Genomic DNA, 26,087 nt, shown 5'->3' with positions numbered 1-26,087 from the left:
GATACTCTCAAGGAAGGAGGAGGATGTAGCCCAGGAGGTAGTACCATGCCTAGAGTGCTGGACTCTCAAGCAGGAGGTCCCAAGTTTGATACTCAGCACCACATATGCCATAGTGATGCTCCAGTTTTCTCTCTCTCTCCTCTATGTCTCTTCTTCATTAGAAAATAAATCTCTAAAAAGAAAGTGATAATTATCTATTAAAGTATAATTTCCAAATCATTAGAGGATCCAGATAGTACAATTATAAAATATTTTTCAGAAATGTACTGTTTAACACAATTTTAAGATTATTGTAACTTTTATAGTTAATTTAGTGGGCTATGATCTAAATTCTGAGACAGAAAATACAGCTTTCAAAATGAAGTCAAATAAAAGTTTTATGGAAAACACATTGATTAAAAACTTTTCCCAGTAGTTTTTACTTTTATCATTTTATGAGCTATTTGCTAATGATATACATTCATTAATACTTCTAAGAGAAATGTACTAAAATCTGTCAGAGATGATAAGAGATTTTTGTAAGGAAATCAAAATTATTACTATGGACTAGAATTAATACTTGTCACCTTTTCCGTGAATGTTTGTTAATCTGCTGCAAAAATTCTGTTCACTTCAAAGCCAGACTCTCAGTTCAGAACAAAATATAGTGACTTGCCAGAAATTACTGTTTCATCTAGATGAGCTACAGACCATGATAAGAGATCTAATTTTTCAATGCAGGAACTTTGGTAAAGGCCCAAATACTAAAAATAAAGTGGCTTATTTTTGGCACATGCTTATCTTTACAAAAACGATCTTTTATTTAAAAATACACATTTATTTTTAAAAATTTCCCCAATTATACTAGGGCATGGTAAACTGCATTCATCTGAACTACACAACTTGGATATTCAAGATATAAAATATATTAATTACCTCTGAAAGTTTCTTCATGCTTTATCAGAATCAGTCCCTGCTCACCCCATTCCCAGGCTACTATGCTGCTATCTTTTTTAGCTGGAATTACTATAAATGGAAGGTTATAGGTTATAGGTTATAAATTTCTTTCAGTCTGGCTCCTTTCTTTCAGCATGACTTCCAAGTTTGTCTGTTAATCTGGTTGGGCAGTTTTTTTATTCTTTATCTTTATGGCTGGGTAACATTCCATATATCACTCCATACACTGTGTCACTTTCTCTTTATCCACTTGTTGAAAGGCATCTGGACAGTTTTTAATTTGGGGATTTTGAATAAAGATGCTATAAATAATTGTACATAAGAGATTTGAGGGAGAGGCTAGGCAGTGGCACACCTGGGTTCGAGACCCTGGTTCCCAACAGTGGGGGTGGGGGAGCTTCATGAAAGGTAGAACAGTGCTTCAGATATCTCTTTTTCTCTCCTTCTCCACTCTCACTTTCTTTTTGTCTTACTAAGTTAAAAGAAGAAGGAAAAAAAGGAGAGGGGAGGGAGAGGAATGGCTACTAGGAGTGGTAGAGTCACCACACAGGCAATACACTGCAGCTATAACCTTGGTGGCAATGAAAGGAAAGTAGGTAGGGAGGGAGGGAGGAAGGAAGGAAAAGTGAGAGAGAAAGAAAGGGAGAGAGAGAAAGAGAGAGAGAGAGAGAGAGAGAGAGAGAAGAGAAATAAATTTTGAGAGCTAGTAGGATAGGTTACCTGGAAGCATGCTTTCTTTGCCATACATGTAACCTATGTTCAAGCCTGACCCTTACAACACTGGGGGAAGTTTTAGGATTATGTTGTCTTTCCCTCTCTCCCTCTGTCTATCTGAAAAAGTCAGTATGGAACAATGAAGGCCCAGCAAAAAAAAAAAAAAAGTTATTTTGAGATAGGTAGCTTATATTTCTCTTGGGTAAACATCTGTGAATGACTGGGTAGATCATAGATTAACAGTTCTCTAGCTCTTCCACAATCTTATTAGCAACTGCTACTATTACTTTTCTTAAGTTTTAGTCATTCAATGTTGATTTTCAATCTCTCTGTGTGTGTGTGTTTAGAACAATAATTTGGCTGTACTTATAAAATCATAACTTGTGGTACTATCTTTTAGAGTGCATTGATTTTTCTCAATCACAGTTTTAGAAGATATTAGAATGGTAATTATAAGATCATAGTTTCCTTCATTGGCCTGATATCTCTTGTTACTGGAAATTTTATTTTAAATTGAAAGCTAAAAAAAAAGGATAGTATTTTCTTCTTATACTGTTCATTCACTAGGAGGTTATAAAAAGTATGTCTGATACCCCCCCCCCATCTTGTTTTGTTGTTGTTTTATTTTAACCGGACTACTACTTAGCTATGTCTTGTAGTGATGCTAGGTACTAAACCTGGAACCTTGAAATTTCAGGCATGAAAGCTATTTCACTATTTCCCTAGCTTCTGAATCCCTTTCTTTCATATTGCTTACCTGTGTCAGGTATTATGTATGGCACTGTGACATGCTTTCATGGTGTACAAAACTCAGCTATATATATATATGTGTGTGTGTGTGTTTGCCTCCAGGGTTATTGCTGGGACTCGGTGCCTGAACTACAAATCCACTGATCCTGGAGGACATTTTTTCCCCACTTTTGTTAACCTTGTTATTTTATCATTGTCTTGGTTATTTTTGTTGTTATTGCTGTCGTATGTTGTTGGATAGGACAGAGAGAAATAGAGAGAGGAGGGAAAGACAGAGGGGGAAGAGAAAGATAGGCACCTGCAGACCTGCTTCACCACTTGTGAAGTGACCCCCTCCGCCCCTGCAGGTGGGGAGTTGGGGGGGGTGGTGTCAAACCAGGATCCTGACACTGGTCCTTGAGCTTGGAACAATGTGTGCTTAACCCACTGTGCTACCGCCTGACCCCTGAGCTTTCAATCTTAAATAGCAACAATATTTACCTTTATTTAGTTTCTAACCAGGAGACAGATGTGTACAAACTGGGATACTGTTAAAACAGAATTTTGGAACATTCAACTTAAGAGTAGGAATTTGGGATCTGGGAGGTATAGCACAGTGGATGATAAAACCTTAGGCTCCCAAGTTTCAGGTCCCAAATTTGACTTCCAGCATACTATGTGCCAGAGCAGTACTCTGGTTTTTTTTTTTTTTCTTTTTTAACCAGAGCACTGTTTAGCTCTGTCTGACATGATTCTCTTTGCATAATTATTATATCTCACCTCACCCTCACTCCCTTTCCCTCATGAACAAATGAGTAAATCTGTCTCTTTCTTATATGTGGCTGGGAAAATAGCTCAACTAATAGAGCATAGGATTTATTTTGTTTGAGATTCCCAGTTTAATCCCTAGAACCTTAAGTACTTGTCTCTGTTGACAGAATTATTTAGTAAAAGGTGAAAGATTTATACAAACAGGAGAGAAACATGAGTATCTAACTTGTCTCTCTTTATGTCTGTCTCACATAATACACTCTTGTAAGTAAAAAATAAATCTTTTTTAAAAAAAGTAAGATAATGAGGCAAAAGACACAACACTAGAGTCTTTCAGATCAGATCAATGTACACTGAAGTTTAAAAAACTTAACTTTAGTAATTCTCAGGTGGGGGATAGGAATATATATCAATAAATTTTTCCCCAGTATGATCACTGTGATTATTAGTAGGTGCAAAGCTGAAATATTTTTCCATTTTATAAAATAATTTCAATCTCCAAATCTGTGAAATCAGGTAGAATAAAAACTTAATGGAATTTTTCAAAGTTTTAAAAGGAACATGCATTTTAGAATTGAGAAAAAGTTTAATCTAAAATACACAATTATTTCTCAAAACATCAGAAAAAATCTTGTTGACAGATTAACTCAGTGTGCTATTTTACATGATTAAACTTGTTAGTTAAAATAATTTATTCATCCTAATATTTTTGTATGGTGTTGACACCAGGAAAGACAATCAAGGGACACTTCAATAGCTTATGCTTTTTTTTTTTTGTCATGGAGTGTTGTGAACCAATCACTAAGAAGGATATTCTGTTTTGCCTAGTGTTATATAACTTAAACCAGATCTATTATATATGACAAAAATTCCACGGTGGAATTGAAGACAAAAAGGAAATACCTTGAAGGGTTGGTCAGTAAAAAAAACTGATCCCTTTCCTGAAAGTGGGGTTGAAGTTATTGATCTTGAGGAAGACACATCACTCAACTAAAAATAAAATAAAAATAATTTAAAACACTGATAATAAATTCTTCAAAGACTTTTCCAATGCCAAATACTCAACTTATGTAACCAAACACATATAAATCTAGCAAAAAAAATTCTTACCCTTGTTAATAAAGGAATAATCTATTTTTAACGTATTTCAGTTACCTCAAACATTTCTGAAAAGATCGCATAGTAGAAACTAAAAAACTCCTGCATTTACGAGAGTCAATTTTATAAGTATAAAACTTCTAATGCAAATCTAGAATGTTAATACATGTTAAAATACTTAAAAGGTATCCGATTTATCAGATATGACACTCTTCTCAATCATCTGAATACAAATTATTCTATTCACTGCTTGTGATTCTTTTTTTATATTTATTTATTTTCCCTTTTGTTGCCCTTGTTGTTTTATTGTTGTTGTAGTTATTATTGTTGTGGTTATTGATGTTGTTGTTGGATAGGACAGAGAGAGAAATGGAGAGAGGAGGGGAAGACAGAGAGGGGGAGAGAAAGATAGACACCTGCAGACCTGCTTCACCGCTTGTGAAGTGACCGCCCCCACCCCTGCAGGTGGGGAGCCAGGGCTCCAACCAGGATCCTTACACCGGTCCTTGTGCTTCATGCCACCTGCACTTAACCCGCTGAGCTACTGTCCGACTCCCACTTGTGATTCTCTTAACAATAAATCTCATCCTGTTTTTATTTGACACTTCACAGATGCCCACGCTTCCTCTTTAGTGTACTGAACACTATAAGCTTAGAAATGAAAATTGCTTTTCATATTAGTCAATCTTCAATGTAATTAAAGAGGCATATGCTTTAAGAGCATTTAAGTATTCACTTTCAAGTAACTACCTTATCAGCTACCTATTTTCCTACCCTTTACTAGTGCTTCAATGTGAGGAACTAAAAATAGATTGTGTTTATTATCTTAAGGAAAACATTTCTGTTCCATTGAAGATTTTTAAAAAGTCTGTTCAATTCTTCAATTTTAAAATAAAAATGAACCAACATTACATACACATTAATAGTCAGCCTTCTTCATACCACAACTGATTTAAAACCATAAAAAGTAGTTTAAAGGTTGTAAGGATTAAGGACCAATTCTAATAATTTATGGTCTACACAAACATATTTAAAAAAAAAAACCCAAATCTTGTCATAGCTGTTGTGTTTTTTCACTGTTGGTTTGCTTTTGTTTTTACCTGGGTAGGACTGATAGGAGGTGGTGGAGCTTTGCGTTTTTTTGGAGTTCCACTTCTTTCTGAGCTTATTTTAGATACTTGGTCATGCTGAAAGTTATCACAGTCCAAAGAATGGAAGTGGATTAGCTAGGTTAGTAAGGTCTGAGTAAATAGCTTCATTAAAAAAATTAAAAAAAAGAAAGAAAAATAAAACCTAAATAGTTCATGCATTTTTTACTTTAACCAGATTTGAAATCAGCTACCAACATTAAAAAAAAAAGTCATATGCATGCTCCAAGTTTTCTTCCAGCAGCCCATGCTTTAATAGCAACAACAACAACAAACAAACAAACAAACAACATACACAAACAAGGCAAAACTAGATTAAGTTATGTGGAAAACTGGGAAAGTAGGAGGATTAAGAGAACTCAGAATATATTCATAATTTTCATATTTATGCAAAGCAGTGATATTCCCCCCATATTTATATTACTCATTCATTTTCTTAAGAAATATGGGGCAAGGGAGAATCTTATCTCTAAAGGTTATAGGTGAGTAAGTAACACAATTAGTATATTGTAAACTCAGTAATGAATGTGTTGCTTATGAAAATCATATAAGTGAATAAAACATACATGCATAGGTTTCATTAACAAAGTAAACTATGCACATTTTCCCTTTAGTATGAATGCTAAAATAATAGATCAGACTTCTCACTTTATATCTGTGTAACACTAATTACATTTCAAAACACCTCAATTAAAGTAAAAGGAAATTAAATATTATTTTTATTAAATGTCATGGGTGAAACTATATAATAAATTAGGTATGTATTTAAAACCTATCATTCATCCTCATAATTTAACCCATTTCAGAAAAAAATGTCTATGTATATATATATATATATATATATGTATGTAACAAATATATATATGTAATATATATAATATATGTAACAAATTTATAGTTACATGTTTTCAAAGTAGGGTAAACCATTAAGAGAAGATTTATAACCTTATAATAGCAAATCATTTATTCTAAAGATATTTTAATATTTATTCCCTTTTTGTTGCCCTTGTTGTTTTTTATTATTGTAGTTATTATTGTTGTTGTTGTTGGATATGACAGAGAGAAATGGAGAGAGGAGGGGAAGACAGAGAGGGGGAGAGAAAGATAGATACTTGCAGACCTGCTTCACTGCTTGTGGGGCTCTAACTGGGATACTTATGCTGGTCCTTGTGCTGCGCACCATGTGCATTTAACCTGTTGTGCTACCGCCTGACTCTAGAGATATTTTAATCCTTACATATTTTCAGTATAATCTTTTTTATTAGACAAAAGTATTTCAATCAGAATATTTTCAAATTCCCACACAGATTAGAAAAAAAAAAAAACCTTCCACAAAGATAAATACCTGCTTTGGTTTTGTTGGTGTCTTTAAATCTGTTGAGTTAAAAGTGGGGAGAAAAAAAGAGAACTATTAAGAATCATAATAACTCGTATCCATTTTGGGTAGACACATATACACACCAGACACAATATTTAACACTTCATATTTCTTCAAGAATATGTTTAAAAGAATAATAAAATAGATCATATTGCACAAATTCCTTCATTCTTTGGGGAAAATGGAGTGGACAAACTTAAAACAACACTAGCTATTTTCTTTCACATACCAGTATCCTGAGAGATTTTAGATAATAGAAGGCTTTGAATTCCTGCATTCTCTGAGAGTTTGGAATAATGTAAGGCATTGTGTCCAAGAGAATCTACAAGGTTTAGGTCTGCACCCTTTTTAATTAAGGCTTCTACAATGTTAGAGTTGCCGATCTCACAAGCCAGCATAAGAGCAGTTCTGTTGGGGAGAGGGAGGAAAAAAAAAAATAGACACACCAATTAGTACTAACAAAATGTGAAAACTCTGTCTTGGGAAATCATTTCATTTATTTTAAAAAGAGGGAAAAGATTAAGTGCCATTAAAACTGTACTACATTTAATCTAGGGAATTCAAAATGGTGCATTATCAGGATGAAATTGGGTACTCTTTAGTACTTTAGATTAAATCAAAACATTAAAGTCATGTTAGAACCAATAAAATAGAAACAGTCTTTTAAGTCTAAACAGAACTTCATATGACCAGAACAAATCTTGTCTTTGTCTCATCTCAAGCCTTGTAAAGTGCCTATATATTGCTAAGGTTATTTAGAAAAAGCAGTCATTATGTTTATTTTTATTTTACTTTGCATAAAAAGTCAAAGAAAATGGATTATTTGCTTTAGTACTTACATATAAAATATTTGTTATTACAAATCAAAAGGCAAAGAATAGTCTCTTCACAACAAATGATCCAAATTACAGCTAAGATAATTTAAAAGATTATCAGCATATGCTATTACTGAAATCACATGATTTCTACTTTTATGGTACCTTCCATTCTTATCCCTGGAATTTACATCTGTTCCATGATCCAGAAGAAAGCGACAGACCTCACTGTGGCCATTCTGTACTGCAAGAAGCAATGGTATATGCCCATCCTGGGAGACAAATTCAGATGAAGAATATCACTCAGACACTATACTCAGAATCATTAAGATCCTTGCTCTTTTATCATTATTCCTCAATTGTCCTGTTGGGCTTATGTGTGACCTGTCATGACAGTTTGTACAAAAGGGGCACTATTAGCTCCTAGTGAAACTCTTCTTTTGGATTTTTACTATTAACTTTTCCTCAGGAGCCTCAGATTCTTTATCTGCTTGTTCCCTCTATTGTCACTCAGCGTGGTGATAATATGAGAAAGTGGAAAGCAAGATATTTTTAAAAGCTCAGAGAAAGGACATTATGTTTATTGAGGGTTAGCTCAGGAGTAAGAAAAGACATTTTTATTTGGCATTTATAGGTCCCACAGCTCTCTAAGTTGCTTTTTCTGAGTTATTTATAGACATTCTATTCTACCCTTCTACTCTTCTCAGAAAGCATAATCTTACTAGGACCAAAACAGAACAAACTTTAATAGTTTATCTCTTACTTTTAATACTAGATAAAGATGAACAATTTAAAGAATGATTTGAAATATCATAACAATTGGTGATTCCTTAGGGAAAAAGGAAAATTTGCCCCCCCCTGCATTTCATAATACAAATGGTCTTAGAGGAATCAATAATTTAAATATGGGCATATTGTAGAATTAAATACAAAAACTAAATAATATATAGATAACTATACCCATAAGCTTATAGTGTAGAGTGAGAATCAGACTTAAATGATACAAACCATACTCATTCTATGAATGTACCTGACAAATGGGGTTAGCAGTAATTTTCACAAATATTCAAGTAGACAAATGGAAAGGATACGTTATAATACACCCAACTATTTTTACAATGAGATTCTTTTTTTTTGCCTCCATGGTTATTGCCAGGGCCCGGTGCTTGTGCCATGAATCCACTGCTCCTGGAGGCCATTTTTTCCCTTCTGTTACCCTGGTTGTTTTACCATTGTTGTGGTTATTATTATTGTTGTTATTGATATCATTGTTGTTGGATAGGACAGAGAGACATGGAGAGAGGAGGAGAAGACCAAGACGGGGAGAGAAAAACACCTGCAGACCTGCTTCATTGCTTGTGAAGCAACTCCCCTGCAGGTGGGGATCCAGGGGCTGGAACTGGGATCCTTCCTCCGTCCAGCGCTTTGCACCAGTGCGCTTAACCCACTGCTACCACCCGGCCCCCTTTTTTGTTTTGCTGTTGTACTGGGACTCAACTCTTGGGCCTCATAAATTTGAAGTATATGCCCTACTATCAAGCTATTCCCCCTTTCTTAATGTTGGTTTTTTTTTTTTTTTTTTTTTTTTTACAATTGCTGTATAAGAATATAGCTAGTTTCCTCTTAAAACAGAATTTTTGATAAACTTTTAAGAAAATTATCTCTATGAAGATCTAATAATTTCTGTATTAACTACTGTAGGTATCAATTTTTTTCTTTTTTTCTTTTCTCTTTTTGTTTATTTGATAGAACAGAATGAAATTGAGAGGGGAGGGGAAGACAGAGAGGTAGAGAAAAAAGACAGATACAAGTAGCACTGTTTCACTTTTTGTGAAGCTTCCTCCTAGCAAATGGGAAACAGGGGTTTGATCTTCGGTCCTTGTGTAAGGTAACATTTGCTCTCAACCAGATGGCACCACCACCTAGCTCCTACTATTATGTATTTAAAAGTTATTCATTCTCAGAGTTTAAGTCATGCCAAACATTTTCATACCAACTGGAAATATAAACTTCTGGTTATGACTTAAAGTACTAAGCTTTGGGAAATGTGAATTTATTTACAAATTTTATATGCTCATTTCATAATGTCCCCATAAGGTTTAAGCGCATACATGTCAGATTCCACATAAGAGCAGGAAACTAAACATGTAACCATAAACAATAGGAATTTAAATTTATTACCAAAATAGCTCAACAAGGTTAAAATCAGCTGGAAGTAGTCCTTGAATTAGAAAAAATCCTAACAAACTGTATGCATGATAATACTTGAGATACAGAAAGAAAATTATAGAACTATGACTTAGAATTATTTTTAATTTTTAACAATAAAAAAATTAAGCCATATTAGTGTTTAGGTTGATGGCAAACAACCTATATACCCTAAAATGCATCTTTTTTTAAAAAAAACTTTTTTTAAAGTTTATTTTCCCTTTTATTGACTTTTTTTTTATTGTTGTAGTTATTATTGTTGTTATTGATGTCGTAGGTGTTAGGACAGAGAGAAATGGAGAGAGGATGGGAAGACAGAGGGGGAGAGAAAGAGAGACACCTGCAGACCTGCTTCACTGCTTGTGAAGCAAACCCGCTGCAGATGCAGGGCTATGGGCTCAAATGGGATCCTTACACTGGTCCTTGCATTTAACAACACCTGCGCTTAACCCACTGTGCTACCGACTTCAGCGTCTTTCTTTTTTTAAATTTAATTTATTATTGGATAGAGACAGAGAGAAATTGACAGGGGAGTGAGAGAGAGAGATACCTGTGTTGGGCCTGAAAGCCAGCCCCCCTGCTCTGCTTACATAATCATTGTTTTGCCTGAAATATCTGCACCATGTTATACCCTCAGGGTATTGCTAATTCAGTTAAAACCATCACAACAGTTGCTAAGGATGCCTCCACCCTTCCTGCATGCCTTTTGCCTCTCTCTAGCCCTTTCCTAGCCAATCCCGTTCTGACTTGCCACTTCCGTCTTTACCTTATAAATCCCACTGCTGTGAGGGTTTCACTCTTTTTTTCTCTTCCACATCCAGACCCAGAGAAGGGCTGGTGTATATAGCAGGAGGTGGCCATTTTGCTAGCTCCACTTGGCCATTTTGCTAGCTCCACGTGGCCTAAACCTCTGTGCTCACACCCAACTCTGGAGTGTCCATGTGAATAAAGATTTGCGTTCCCACTCCACCACAAGTTCCTGGTCTCTTCTCTCTTCCCCACAACGCAACCGGACACATCTGCAGACCTGCTTCACCATTCATGAAGCTTCCCCCTGGAGGTGGGGGTCAAGGGGAACCCAAGTCCTTGCATACTGTGGAGTGTGCTTTTAACTAGGTGTGGTACTGCCTGGGCTCCCACCTACATACCCTAGAAATTGGCATACATATATAGAAAGGAGATGCTACAAAATGTTTCACTAATGGTTTAACAAAGAATAAAACTTAAAAGCCATTTTGCAGAAGATGATCCAGGCTGAAAAGCAATAGAATTGTATCAAATACTTAGGTTTCTAAAGCCTGAGACTTTTAGAAGCCAGTGTCTGTTTTCTAGAGCTACTGGTCACCTGGTACTTACCAAATCGTTGAGATTTAAGGGGCTTTTGTGCTCACAAAGAACTTGCACAACTTGAAGGCAGCCCTGTGCAGCTGAGGGAAGGAAAAGACCACAGCTGATCACAAAGCTCATATCTGGAGCAGAAACTTGTAGGAAGGAAAAGTCCTTATTGTTCCCAGTTTAAATATATTTAATCTAGCTACACCATAGAGAAACAATGTTATGAAGCTCAAGAGGTGTTTTAAATTACTGTCTAATTTCAATGTTATCCAGACCTATAGTGATTACCAGTTTTAGTGATTACCAGTTTTATTTTAGGCAAATAATTGGTTTCACATTTCATGGGACGCAAGCTTGTCTATAACTAGCACTAACTGTAAGTCTAATCATCCTGAGGACAGTGTCAATGTTTCATACCTGAAATTGTGCGACAGATGGTAAAACAAAACTAAAATCAAAACTTTATGCTTTAAGTATCATAACATACAATCTAAAACTACCATACATCATAAATAGTAAAACTGATTGTTCTTTTTGATCCCCAAAGCTAAAATTAAACAAACAAACAACAACACCCTGCACCCGATATCTACAAATGCTTGTGACTATGCTGTCTTAGTTTAAACAAGAACATGAAATTAATTATAATATAAACCATGTCAATTTTTTTCTTGGTTGTTTGTGAGTCCACTGATAAATTCCAGAATGATAAATTCCTTGGTTTAAATCTATACAATTTACAAACCACGTAAAATGGGAATGTCTAGCACCGATGACAGCAAACAACACCAGGAATAATATAACATGGTTAATAACCTGACTATGGAAAGGGAAAAGTTACTGTTTTTTATGGTAGAAAATGACAAGTAAGGGAATGAAAATTACCTGCGTAATGTAAAGCTGTTTTTCCAGAGTTATCAATACTTTCGGCTGGACATTTTGCCTTTAAGATGAAAAAAAAAGTTAATAGTCAGTTCACCCTTTTTTCCACAGGGAGAGTAAGACTCATTGGGAGGGAAATGAAAAAATCATGTGAACCCCAAAAGTCATAGGGGGCCTTTAACTCTTGGGAATTGACTTACTTAAAAAATGACAACACATGTAAACAATCTGCTGCTTCAGATGTCCTTTCTTATCCACCATCACTGCACTGCCACTGAACCATCACCACTAGCTAATATATCCTCAGGTTTCTCATCCACCCTAGCCTTCCCATTTTCTGCCCTGATTTAAAAAAAAATTTTAAATGTATTTTTTTATTGTTGTTGTAGTTATTGTTGTTGATGTCATCGTTGTTAGATAGGCCAGAGAGAAATGGAGAGAGGAGGGGAAGACAGAGGGGGAGAGAAAGATAGACACCTGCAGACCTGCTTCACAGCCTGTGAAGTGTCTCCCCTGCAGGTGGGGATCTGGGGGCTTGAACCAGGATCCTTACGCCGGTCCTGCCCTGTTTTTGTCTCCCTTCACAAAAGCAGTGTTATTTTAAGACTTGCCCATGCCAGTCCTCCTTATCTCCCATTCATTCCTGAACCTACTGCAGTTGCATATTTGTTCTCAGCACTACAAGGAGTGGACAGGGGAGGTGGCTCATCAGTAGAGTAAATGGGTCCCTAAGGTCAATCCCAAGTACCACACATGTTAGAGCAGTGCTCTGGCCTCTCATAAAATAAATAATCTTAAACAAAAAAACATGCCATGGAGATGACCTTTCTCAAGGTCATCAGCAAACATTAAAAGCCAGGGGTTAAACTTAGTATCTCATGCTTCAGAATCCAACACTGTGCCACCTCCTGGACCACCACAACAAGCATTTTTGCCTTCATCTTACCAACTTCTCACCTGCAGTCCACTCTGTTGTCTCCAACCTACTGTCCTCCCTATTATTAGAAGCCTGCTTGGGCTGTTCTATCCTGGTTTCTCTGCCACTGCTCTGGCAACTGCTTTTTTAGCCAAAGCTGCAACCTGGGTGTTCATGTTACTCACTATTAGCTCTCTTCCCCCATAATCTCAAACATATCCACAGCCTGAAACACCGTCTAGAAGCTAATGACTTCCAAATATATTTTGTCTTAAAAACAACAGCAAAACACAGTACCAACTATTAGCTATATCAACCAGTCACTGTTTAATTGTCCCAAGTCTCCTAACAAAGTTAGACATGATTACTGACCCCATTTTCACATGAAGAAGCTGAGCACAAAGAATTCAATACTTTGCTCAGGTCACAGTATGTGACAGAGCCAGGACTTGAACCCAGACAGGTCAGACTTGAACCAAGGTTCTTGAGCACTATAACATGTGCACTCAACTGGGTGTGCCACCACCCAGCCCTGACTACAAGTACTACCAGCACAGAAGCTACTCTGAGGTAAAGTCTATATTCAGTGCCTGGTGGTAATGCACGGTGTGCAGGAGATAAAAGGATTCAGGAGTCACAGAATGCATAAGATGCCAGATGAAAGGTGAAGACCTGACTACACATACAGGTATCAAAGGGAACAACCCACTAGGAGGAAAATGAAAGCTCTGAGTTTAACAACTATGCAGAAAGATGAAGTAAGTCAATCTGTAAGTTGCAGGAGGCAAGAACAGGCATTTTTCCCCCCATGGGGACAGTGGCCGTATTTCCTCCCCATTTGAAAAGACAGACAAAAGTAGAGAGGAAAGTTGAGAAAGATATATATTTAATTTTAAAAAATTATTTTTATTGGATAGACAGAAATCATGAGGGAAAAGGGAGATAGAGGGGGAAAAGAGACAAAGAGAGAGACAACTGCAGCACTGCTTTACCACTTGCAAAGCTTTCCCCCTGCAGGTGGTGATTGGGGGCTCAAACCTGGGTCCTTGTGCACTGTAACATGTGCACTCAACCAGGTATGCCACCACCCAGCCCTGAGAAAGAGAGATATTTGTAGCATTGCTCTAACCCTCATAAAGACCTCCATCCCCTGCAGGTGGGAAATGGAGACTTGAACCCAAGTCCTTGTACATGGTAATGTGTGTACTCTACTGTGTGAACCTCTGTCAAGCCCCAAGAAAGGGCAGTGTTAAGAGTGAAATATCTGGGGCCACGTGGTGGCGCACCTGGTTGAGTGCACATGTTACAGTGTGCAAAGACCCAGGTTTGAGCCCCTGACCCCCACCTGCAGGGGGAAAGCTTTACAAGTGGTAAAGCAGTGCTGCAGGCGTCTCTCTGTCTCTCTCCTTCTCTGTCACCCCCTTCCCTCTCAATTTCTGACTTTCTCTATCCAGCAAATAAATAAAGATAAAAAAAATTTTAAAAAAGGAAAGTTTTTTTTTTAAAAAAAAGAGTGAAATGTCTGTCTGCCTTTCAGTGGTGAGAAGAATGAAGATCAAGTTACGACTTATCATGCTTTGGCCTAATTTTAGAACAGCACAAGGAACTGTTTCGGAAAATAATCCATTTGCATAATCTGATATAAAGTTATATTAGAGGCTAGAATATCTGTTCTTGCACATGAGATTTCCAGCTTGCCTGGTCCATTCTTTCTTAAATAGCAGAGCCAGATGTAAAGTCTGGGCATGATGGAAACTGAATTTTTAAAAATTTAATTAAATTAATTAATTTATTGCACAGGGACAGCCAGAAATCGAGAGGGAAGGGAAGACAGAGAGGAAGAGAGAAAGAGAGACACCTGCAGCACTGCTTTACCACTTGCAAAGCTTTGTCCCTGCAGGTGGGGACTGAAGGCTTGAACCTGGGTCCTTGTACACTATAACATATGCACTCAACCAGTATGAAGTACATGCATAAATTGAAAAAAAATGAGCTCAGATGAACAAAGCCTATGGAAGCAATGCAGTTGGGCAAGTTAATAATCTTCATTTTTCTAGAGTGCCCAGCCTCAGAAGATGAGACAGATTAAAAAGAAAGGAAGAATAAAAAAGTTCCTTCAAAAGAGAAGAAGTTAAATAAAGGGGAATTAAAAAAGATTATTTTTTAAATTCATTTACTAGTTACTAGTTAGAGAAATTTAGATAGATGGGGGAGATAGGGAAAGAGAAAGAAAAGAGAGACTCTTTGCAGCACTGGTTCATTATTCATGAAGCTTCCCTCCTGCAAGTGTGGGCCAGGGGTTTGAACCTAGGTCCTTGAGCATGGTAATATGTGGTCAACCAGCTGTGCCATTGCCTGGCACCAAGGGGAAATGTCTATTACAAGCTCCAAATAGTTCCAGGAAGCCATTCCAGATTTCAGTTAGAATTCTCTTTCCATCTAGTATAATTGCTAGGAGAATATTCTCCTTCACTATCATTGCAATGATAAAGCTTCTTAGAATATTCATATTCTAGGATAGTATTTAGAATTTACATTTTTGTATGTGTGAGGTGGAGAAGCAGTAGAGAAGAAAGGAAGTCATATATATATATATGTATTTGTCCTTTCACAGATAACATTATTTTTAAAATTAAGGATCACCTCATTCATTAGCAGAAGCTAACAAACAAGAACAGAAAGGGGGAAATAAAGTAAAACTTGGACTATCTTGGTGTACTGCACCAAAGCAAAAAACTATGAGAAAGGAGAACAGAGAGAGGGGAGGAAGAGGGATAGTGAGAGGTAGAAGGAGAGGGAGAGGGAGTGGGAGATGGAGTGGGAGAGGGAGAGGGAGAGGGACAGGGAGAGGGGCCCTGGTACATGATGATGGACCTAAGTATACCTATCTTGGTGAGATGAGAAATTGTACCCAGGTACCAACAACTATACTATAATTAAAAAAATAAAGGAAAAACTGACATGTTTAAAAGTTTAAGTAAATTATCGCCATTTTACCTGAAGGAGCCTCTTGACACATTCATGATGGCTGTTCTTGGCAGCAAGATGCAAAGCACTGTGTCCTAGATGTATTTAGAAAGATGGGAAAAAAAGAGGAAGTCACAGATAGAAAAATCACTTATCTCTGCAATGAAGACACCTATGAGGAAATAAATTGCTCTACAATAAAGACAGAACTGTTGCTTTGGGGAGTAAGTTCCTAACTTCTTAGCTGTAAAGTTCAGTGTAACTAAAGTGGGGGAGCAGACATACTGCTCTATGAGAAGTATTCAAAGGTCTGTTCCACTATTATTCGCGGGGTGCAATTAAACTCTGGACTAGAAGCATCAGCTGGATTTAAGATTATGTAGCCTGAAAGTTCTGCTTTATGTTGTCAATGTGTTTGTCCAGAGTCTTGGGTTCATAGCAGTCACACTTGGCTGACTGCCATAGGTCTTGTTGATCCATACTCCGAATAGCATTTCTCTTTTCTCAACTACTCTTCACCCTTTAACACTGACCAGAGATCTGCTAGTCATTACAGGTGGACTAAAAAAATACCACATTTAGCTGGGGAAATAGCATAATGGTCATGCAAATTTGACTTTAATGTGTGAAACTCTGAGTTCCCAGGTTCAATCCCCAGCACCACAATAAGAAAGAAATTAGAGGATTTTACCTTAATTAGAGTTTATTGTAGCAGACCTAAAGGGAAGATCTAAAGGGGGGAAGCAGGAAGGGATTAAAAAGGAGTTGAGGACCCAGTGTCCTTTGGTGGAGGAAGATGACAAGTTGGTGGAGAGTGAGGTATACAGACACCTATCTTGAAATAGGAAAATTGCACATGTGTAACAACAGCCATCAACATTTCCCCAATAAAGTAACCTAAAAAAAGAGGTGGAAACAGAAATGAATGTTATAAAAAACAGACCACAAAACAAAAGCACTAACAAAATTAGAGAGTTCCCAGTAAAGAATGATGAAATAAACTTCTGTCAAATCTGATATAAAAAAATTAAGAGTTTCAGAACCACAACAAGCTGCACAAAAGCACATATAAGGTCAAAAGAGAAGATTCTTTCTTTTACTGAAACCAACTGTACTGAAAGCTTTTAAGGGGATGTCTAAAGAAGAGTTGTTTACTAAAGTGAAACATGAATAAGCAATAATCCCTTAACTTTTATCCAAACAGATAAAGAAGGAGATTAGGAAATAAGACCCTTAGGAACAGAAAGACAAAGATCTTTTCCTCTTCCCCTTTTTACTACACAAGACTCCCTCCCTTCTGGGTGTATAATACATAATTATTGAATTTAGTTATATTATGCATTAGATAGACTTTGATGGGCTAGTCTGCCTGCCAACCATCATTTATACTAGGGTTTCTAAAGAGAAGCACATTCGGAGTTTTAAACAAATAAATGCCTTACAGATGAACTTTTGGAACTCATCCTGATTGTAAGTAGAAGACTGTTTGTGTTGTGTATGCAATGCATTAACTTTGTGCTGCAAACAAAAGCTGTTCTGCATCAATAGCACCCTCTGGGAAAAGGTACCGTTTCCCAAAAACAAGATGGCAGCAAGATTTAAATAATTCATCATAAAATAACAGGCTTTCACTTCACTCTAAGTGTTCTAGTTCTACCTGGAAGTGAGTGCTGGGTTTCTAGAGAAACAATTTTTTAAAAAAATTTTTATCCCCTGGACATGTGATGGGTTTTCCTACCTAGGAACACAAAAGCATGTTTTTCTTAAAATAGTCACAGAATCTGAAAGATGCATCAATCTTTGGCCAACATTAGAGTGGAGATGTCTCTCACTGCAATCATTAAAGCAAAATTCTCTTTTCAAATACAAGATTTACTGGAGAGAATGTATTATATTAGTGACAGAGAATCATTGAAACCAGAGTCCAAAAGTCTAGCCATCTATGGATCACTAGGATATCAAGAACCAATTTCCCTAGAGGCAAATAAGAGGGAAACCCTAATTCAAGTGCATTCCAGATCTTTGTAAATAAGGTCAGTGCAATTTACAAGTCAGGAGTTGTGGATTATTAAGTAGTTATTTGATTATGGTTGTGCCAGAGATTGAACCTGGGACCTGTATGGTCCCAGACATGCAAGTCCTATGCTCTAACATGTTGAATTACCTTCACAGCCTAAGAGAGGCTGGTTATTAAGGAGGTTTTGTTCAGTATCATTTTATTTGAGGATGGAATGTTGACTTATAGGATTGTTGTCACAGTGGCACAGCTCCATATATTCCCAGGATATGTGCCAACAGACACTCTCCACCAAGCTATCACTCTCCTCCATCACCGAGCACTAGAATCTCAGGTCCCCTACCCTAGTGAGGTAACCTCTTCACCCTTACTGTGGTTTAAGATTCTAATTTATTTACTCAGTTTTAGTTGCTACCTGAGTTATTGCTGGAGCTCAGTTGCCTACACAATGAATCCACCACACCTGACAGTCATTTTTTCCTTTCATTTTACTTGATAGGACAGAGAATTGAGAGGTGGAGGAGAGAGAGAGGGAAAGAGCAAGATATTTGCATACCAGCTTCACCACTCATGCATGGCAAAGTATGGGCTCAACTGGATGTAATACCAGCCTGCCCCCTCCCCAATCCAATTATTTAAAGAGGTTATGAATGATGGACCAGTTATTCTGATCTTGAAACACTTTCTCCAACACATTTCAGACAGCAATTCTTTTCTTTTTTTTAATTAAAAAATTTTTTTTATTTAAGAAAGGATTAATTAACAAAACCATAGGGTAGGAGGGGTACAACTCCACACAATTCCCACCACCCAATCTCCATATCCCACCCCCTCCCCTGATAGCTTTCCCATTCTCTATCCCTCTGGGAGCATTGAGCAATTCTTTTCAAGCACTGCAGAAAACAGAAACAACTGACTGATGTAATTAGAAAAACTAAGAGATTTCCCACTAGAGTTATAAGTGTAAATTATCTTAAAGGGCAAGGGAGATAGCATAATCGTTATGCAAAAAACAAAAACAAAAACAAACTCATGTCTAAAGCCCTGAGGTCCCAGGTTCAGGTTCAGTCTCCTGCATCAACATTAGCCAGAGCTGAGTAGTGCTCTGGCAAACAAACAAACAAACAAACAAAAAAAAAAACCTTAAAAAAAACATTGCTTGATAGACCAGTCAGGTTATGCTAATCACTGTATACCATCAGCCCTTAAGAGCAAGTAAAGTACCACAATCATACAATTCTTTTGATTTCCTTTTTTTTTCCGATTAAAATGTGAATAGACTAATTGATTATAATCTTTAGTTATATTTAAAAATATTTTTAAATTAATGTAATAAGAGAGACACACAAGAGCACTGCTTTTGCTTATGTGGTACTGGGGACCAAATCCAACCTTCTAGCACATAAGCTGTGTGTTCTATCAGTTGAGCCCACCTCCTTGAGCAGTTACATTTTCAACAAAAATTATTTTTCATTCTCTGAATTATCTAACTTTAAGATAAACATAATCTGCCATGTCTTCACTTGGTATTAAACTTGAGTGGGATCAGAAGGCGTAGTGGAATAGAAGGCCACCCAGAAATCAAAGCCAAAAAGCTGAGCTAGCACCTGGAATGTCTCGGGCAGAGCTCTCAAATTCCTTCCCTTCTGTGAACTCAGCATTACATTTCCACACCTCAATTCTGACATTGCTAAGTCTTGATCCTCCTCCTTCTTTAATCCCATTTTTTTTCATTTGTGATTAATAGTGGCTAACAAGATTTTACCATTACAGGCTATATAATTCACACTACACCAACCTACCTCCCAAAGATAACCAGCAAAGTTCTCTCAAAGTCTTAGGAACAGATTGCTTGCTTCTGTTTTTTTTTTCCCCCTTGAAAGTTCATGTGTATCAGTTCTCTAGAGGCCACATATGAGGATAATTTCTGGAACCATCCGTTCCACCCCGGCTCCATGGCTGCCAGTTCTTAGCAACATCGCCCCGCCAGATATTCGTCGGGATGCGGCATCATCTACGCTTGACCAGACCTGCCAATATACGCGGATATCTTCGCCCACCCTGTCGAACGCTTGACTTCTCGTCACCCAATCTGGTCCCCTATGCCTACACTGAACTTCTCTGTTCCAGTCTCTTGGAAACAGAGTTGGCAGTCAGCTGAGGTAAAGAACAAACACCTCATCACAGACCCCTGCAAGCGTCAACCCGGCTTTGACCTAGCACGTTATGACTGGGCCCTCCTCAATCGCTATCGAACAGGCCATGGCCAGTGTGCCGCTATGTTCCATCGCTGGGGAGCCAGAGACGACCCGAACTGCCCCTGCGGCTACAGACAGACTATGACCCACATTGTCAACGACTGCCACCTCTCCAGATTCAAAGGAGGTCTCAAAACTTTACATCAGGCTCAACCTGACGCTGTTGACTGGCTACAGAAGAAGGGCAAACGCTAGAAGAAGAAGAAGTGAAACCACCTAGTAATTCTCTTTCATCTCTTACTTCACAAAGCATAATCATATCTAGTAGCTCCTTCTTTGAGAAGGGGACTTTTATTATAAAGAAAGTGTGAAAAAGATTCAAAGAAAATGTCAGATGTGGGGAGTAACTGCACCTCATCTTCATATTTATATATACATAAATATAATATATCATTCTAGAATATATATACATCTATGCATATATATTCACTCATATATATTCAACTCCAGCATCACTTTACTGAGGAAATAAATTTATAGGATTGTTGTTACAAAGATACATTTCTCTTTTTTCAAACTTTTTTTTTTTTTTTTTGCCTCTAGGGTTATTACTGGGGCTTGGTGCCTGCACTATGAAGCCGCTGGTCCTGGAGGCTATTTTTTTCCCTTTTGTTGCCTTGTTGCCACTGCTGTTGTTGTTGTTGTTGGATAGGACAGAGAGAAATGGAGAGAGGAGGGGAGAGAGAGAAGGAGAGAAAGATAGACACCTGCAGATCCACTTTACCGCCTGTGACCCCCCTGCAGGTGGGGAGAGCCAGGGGCTTGAACCCAGATCCTTATACCGGTCCTTGCGCTTTGCGCCATGTGCACTTAACCCGCTGTGCTGCTGCCTGACCCCCCAAAGACATATTTCTGTATTTCACCAAGATATGTCAGTACATCTCACCCTTCACCAATAATCTTTTTCCACCTTAAGAACTCAGATCTCCAACCTCCCCTTAGTCATCATCCCTTCCCCCTTCTGAATCTCCCAATCTGCTGTCATAGACTATCAGAGTCCATTGAACTCTCATCCTGCACTGTAAAACCTGTATTTTCAATTGCACAACTGCTGCCCAAAGTTCCCCAGTTCCTAAAAATGCCAGATGTGGCCACAGAATATTCTATTCCCTGAGCTGAGTGTGCTGTGCTTATCCTTCCCCTATGATCCTGGGAGGTGGAGGGAAAGGATGCCATCCTTGTCCATCAGAGCCTCAGAACCACCCTGGGTGGTAGAGCCACAAGGGACTATTAATGGTGAGGAGCAGAGCACCCAGACCAATTGGGGCTTTCAACCAAGAGGAAATGTCATCTTGCTTAAGCCACTTTTACTTTGATATCTTGTCAGGCTGATGCATACCATACACTGATCAAAGGAGTCCTAAAGTTAAATGTTTCAAGAAAACATTGATAAGAAGATACTAATCTCTTTCAATGTCCCACTCATTCTTCTGTTTAATTTTATCTCCATGTCAGGGTGCTAGATGCAGGCATTTAAATGAAAAATCCTATTCAATCAGAAGTTTATTTTCTAGAGAAATATACAGAAATGTTAATTCTTAACATAGTGAAGAAAAATAACAGAGTAATGAAATAGACAAAGTAGATCTAATAGACAAATAAAATGGTGCAGTTAGAAGCTGTCTTTCCCATCTGATCAACTATGTAGCTAGCTGCTTCACCCCTGGCAAACAAGGAACTAAGAAATGGGGAAAACCCAACCCCAAAGCATAAGCCATAGCCTAAGGAGACAGCATGGTTGTTATGCATGAAGACTTTCATGCCTGAGGCTCCAATGTCTCAGCATCACTATAAGCCAGAGCAATAACAACCCCCCAACCCTTTGTTTCTATGCTTTATAAAGCCAATAAATAGGTCATGAAATAGGCAATTCTACCAGTGACTAGCCCATAGGCTTTGTGGATAAAAATAAACCAAAGGCAAATCTGAGTAATATATTTTGAAAGGTATTTCTAAAAATTCTTCAGTGCAGTTTTGGTAACAGATTTTTGTACTAGTTCTCACTAGGTGTTGGGATTAGGGTGAGCAACCCCAGTAATAATGTGGCAATACTTAAGTGTAGTAACACCACACCTGTAAAACTGGAGCAATTTCATTTACCATTTAAGAACCAATAAATAAATAAATAAATAAATAAATAAATAAATAAATAATTTAGGGCCGAGGAGATAGCTCATTATTAGAGCAATGGACTTCCATGCCTGAGGTTCCAGGGACTACCAGTTCAGTCCTGGGTAGCATCCTGGTCTCCCCCTCTAGTCCACCCCAACCCCCAACCATTCTCTTCTTGCTCATGAAAATAATACACATTTTAATAATTAAATACATTAGGGGCCAAGGAGATGGCTCAGTGGGTGAAATGCATGATTTACTAGAGGCTGGGCAATGGCACATCCAGGAGAGTTCACATGTTACAAGAGGTTTAAACCCCGAGTTCCCACATGCTGGGGGGAAGCTTCACAAGCAGTGAAGCAGTGCAGCAGGTACCTCTCTCTCTCTCTCCCTAACAACCCCCTTACCTCTCAATTTTCTCCAGCTCTATTTAAGTAAGTAAATAAAACAAGATGATTTTATTTTGAAGTACATGCCTCACCATGATGAGGTGCTGGGTTTGATTTCTGGCATTATATGGGAATACCATGAACAGCACCAAGGGAACCAAGGATAGCAAAAGTGTTCCTCTGGCATCTCCCCTCTCCCTTTCTTTCTCTCTCTCTTTCTTTCTTTCTTTCTTTCTTTCTTTCTTTCTTTCTTTCTTTCTTTCTTTCTTTTCTTTTCTTTTTAAAAATATTTTCATTTTATTTATTTTTGGATAGAGACAGAGAGAAATTGACAGGGAAGGAGATAGAGAGGGGAAGTGACAGAGAGATACTTGCAGACCCACTTCACCTCTTGTGAAGTTTCCCTTGGAGGTGGGGATAGGGGGCTTGAACCTGGGACCTTGTGCACTATAGTGTGTGTGCTTAACTAAGTGTCACTGCATGGCCCCTCCCTTCTCCCTTTCTCATTTAAAATTAAGGAATAAAAATTGATATGGGAGGTGGCTAAGCATGAAGGTGTACATGTGAAGCCTTGGCTTCATTTCTCTATATCATTTTTTAAGCACTTTATTGGAGGAAATAATTATTTATAAGACTCATAAGAGTACAACATTTTTGTACCCTTGTTGTTGTAGATATTATTATTGTCGTCGTTGTTTTGGATAGGACAGAAAGAAATGGAGAGAGGAGGGGAAGACAGAGAAGGGGAGAGGAAGATAGACACCTGCAGACCTGCTTCACCACCTATGAAGTGACTCCCTTGCATGTGGGAAGCTGGCGGCTCGAACCGGTATTCCTTAAGCCACGTGCGCTTAACCCTATGTGCTACCTACTGCCCGACCCCCTCTGTATCACTTTTAAAAACAATGTTTTAGTTCGAGCCCTGACTCCCCTCCTGTAAGGGAGTCTCTTCACAAGTGGTGAAGCAGGTCTGCAGGTGTCTTTCTCTCCCCTCTCTGTCTTCCCCCATCTCTCTCCATTTCTCTCTGTTCTATCCAACAATGACAACAACAATAACAACTACAACAATAAAAAAACAACAAGGGCAACAAAAGGGACTAAATAAATTAATTAAAAATTTTTTTTAAAAAACCCAATGTTTTAGACTAGTAATGGCCACTTAAGGCAGGTGACTAATGTCCTTGTCCATTCCCTCAATTCTGATAAGCTTTCTTGAGGAGAGATTGGCTAGATGATAGAGCCAGCAGGACAAACACAGAGGCAGTGAAGACACTGTTTGCTATAAAAGGAAAAACTTGGGAAGTGTTGCTCTAGATAACACAACAGACATTTCCCTGAGATTTTTCCCATGCAGCTTTTTCCTTCTTTTGTTCCTGTGTTCTCTTTGCATGTTTCCAAGAAAGGAGAGGTTAGTGCCCTCATTCAGACCAAAGTAAAACAATAAGCCTGGGACCAAAGTGCTGACCTCATTGCTAAAAATGGTAGGTGTGAGGGAAGTGACTGGTAGTACTGAGACATTTTTTCAACTAATGGAATGTTTAGACAATGTTCTAAGGCCACTAAAGACTGTGGATTCTCGAACTTCATTCAGAGTTGGAGAAAAAACAAAACAAAACAGGACTGTGACAATTCCCAGAGACCAGTTCCAAAAAGCAGCCATCTAGGATAGGTCCAGTTATTCCTCTCTAGTTATGCTTCTTGGAGGTTAATGTTCTTTCACTTGGCAAGGAAGCGGACATCACATTGAGATAGTCAGATCTCTTCATGCAGCACTTGAGCAGGCTCTGAAACATGTGGGTATCATTAATGTGAAATGATGCAAGTACACTATTATTAATAATAAAAAATGGTGGTGGAATGTACAGTTTAATATATAATGTGATCACCACTATGTAGAAATGTACCAGGAAAAACTGGAAAGGAAATCTTAAAAAGAAAATGTTAAAATATTTTTCTCCTTAAAGGACAGGAACAATGACTATCTCTATAGCTTTTTATAGGCCTTAAATTCTCTGTAGTGAGGGGTCTCTTTGTTTAATAGTTTCTTTGGATGTATAGAAGCTTTTCAATTTGATGTAGTCCCATTGGTTTGTTTCTGCTTTGGTCTTTCTTGCAATTGGGTTTATTTCATCAAAGATGTCCTTGAGGTTTAGGTGGGAAAGTGTTTTACCAATGTTTTCCTCTAAGTATTTGATTGTTTCTGGTCTAACATCCAGGTCTTTGATCCATTTGGAGTTGATTTTTGTTTCTGGTGAGATAAAGTGGTTCAATTTCATTCTTCTGCATGTTTCAATCCAGTTTTCCTAGCACCATTTATAGAACAGAGCCTCCTTCCTCCATTTAATACTTTGGGATCCTTTATCAAAGATTAGATGTCCATAGGTGTGGGGGTTTAGTTCTGGGCTTTCAATTCTGTTCCACTGGTCTGTGTGCCTATTTTTGTTCCAGTACCATGCTGTTTTGATGATGATGGCTTTATAATATAGTTTGAGATCTGGGAGTGTGATGCCTCCATTTCTGTTTCTTTTCCTTAAGATGGTTTTGGGAATTCTAGGTGTTTTCAGGTTCCAGATAAATGACTGTAGTGTTTGTTCTATTCTCTTAAAGAAGCCTGGTGGAACTTTGATGGGTATTGCATTAAATTTGTATATGGCTCTGGGGAGAATATTCATTTTGATGATATTTTTACTTCCAATCCATGAGCATGGGATGTCTTTCCATTTCTTGGTATCAGTTTCTATTTATTATAGACCCCTCACAGAACGGGAGAAGATCTTCACATGCCATACATCAGACAAGAAACTAATCACCAAAATATATAAAGAGTTCAGCAAACTTAGCACCAATACAGCAAATGACCCCATCCACAAATGGGCAGAGGATATGAACAAAATAATCACCTCAGAGGAGATCCAAAAGGTTAACAAACATATGAAAAACTGCTCCAGTCACTGATTGTCAGAATGCAAATTAAGACAACATTGAGATACCACCTCACTCCTGTAAGAATGGCATACATCAAAAAGGACAACAGCAACAAATGCTGGAGAGGCTGTGGGGACAGAGGAACCATTTTGCATTGCTGGTGAGAATGTAAATTGGTCCAGCCTCTGTGGAGAGCAGTCTGGAGAACTCTCACAAGGCTAGACATAGACCTTCCATATGATACAGTAATTCCTCTCCTGGGGTTATACCCCAAGGACTCCATAACACCCAAACAAAAAGAGATGTGTATTCCTATGTTCATAGCAGCACAATTCATAATAGCTAAAACCTGGAAGCAACCCAGGTGCCCAATAACAGATGAGTGGCTGAGAAAGCTATGGTATATATACATAATGGAATACTATACAGCTATCAAGAACAATGAACCCACCTTCTCTGACCCATCTTGGACAGAGCTAGAAGGAATTA

At 37.9% G+C, this 26,087-nt stretch overlaps 1 protein-coding gene across 4 annotated transcripts in view; it reads right to left on the bottom strand.

Moving 5' to 3' along the window:
* The window catches only part of RAI14 (retinoic acid induced 14), a 176,315-nt gene that overhangs the window by 23,401 nt on the left and 126,827 nt on the right, over positions 1-26,087 (bottom strand). For 2 of the 4 annotated variants that reach the window (XM_060191212.1, XM_016191604.2), the window contains exons 5-12: positions 15,928-15,992; positions 12,018-12,075; positions 11,154-11,224; positions 7,755-7,861; positions 7,004-7,182; positions 6,742-6,770; positions 5,349-5,435; positions 4,054-4,140 (exon numbers count right to left, since the gene is read on the bottom strand). In XM_060191212.1, the coding sequence (XP_060047195.1) occupies positions 4,054-4,140; positions 5,349-5,435; positions 6,742-6,770; positions 7,004-7,182; positions 7,755-7,861; positions 11,154-11,224; positions 12,018-12,075; positions 15,928-15,992 (683 nt within the window). The remainder of the gene's footprint in view (positions 1-4,053; positions 4,141-5,348; positions 5,436-6,741; positions 6,771-7,003; positions 7,183-7,754; positions 7,862-11,153; positions 11,225-12,017; positions 12,076-15,927; positions 15,993-26,087) is intronic. The other 2 variants (XM_060191213.1, XM_007530901.3) reach the window with 1 other exon arrangement.

Source organism: Erinaceus europaeus, chromosome 5 (assembly GCF_950295315.1).
Source record: "Erinaceus europaeus chromosome 5, mEriEur2.1, whole genome shotgun sequence".
Lineage (NCBI taxonomy): Eukaryota > Metazoa > Chordata > Mammalia > Eulipotyphla > Erinaceidae > Erinaceus > Erinaceus europaeus.
The sequence above is the reverse complement of the archived record's forward strand: the minus strand, read 5'-3'. Positions and strand labels throughout refer to the sequence as shown.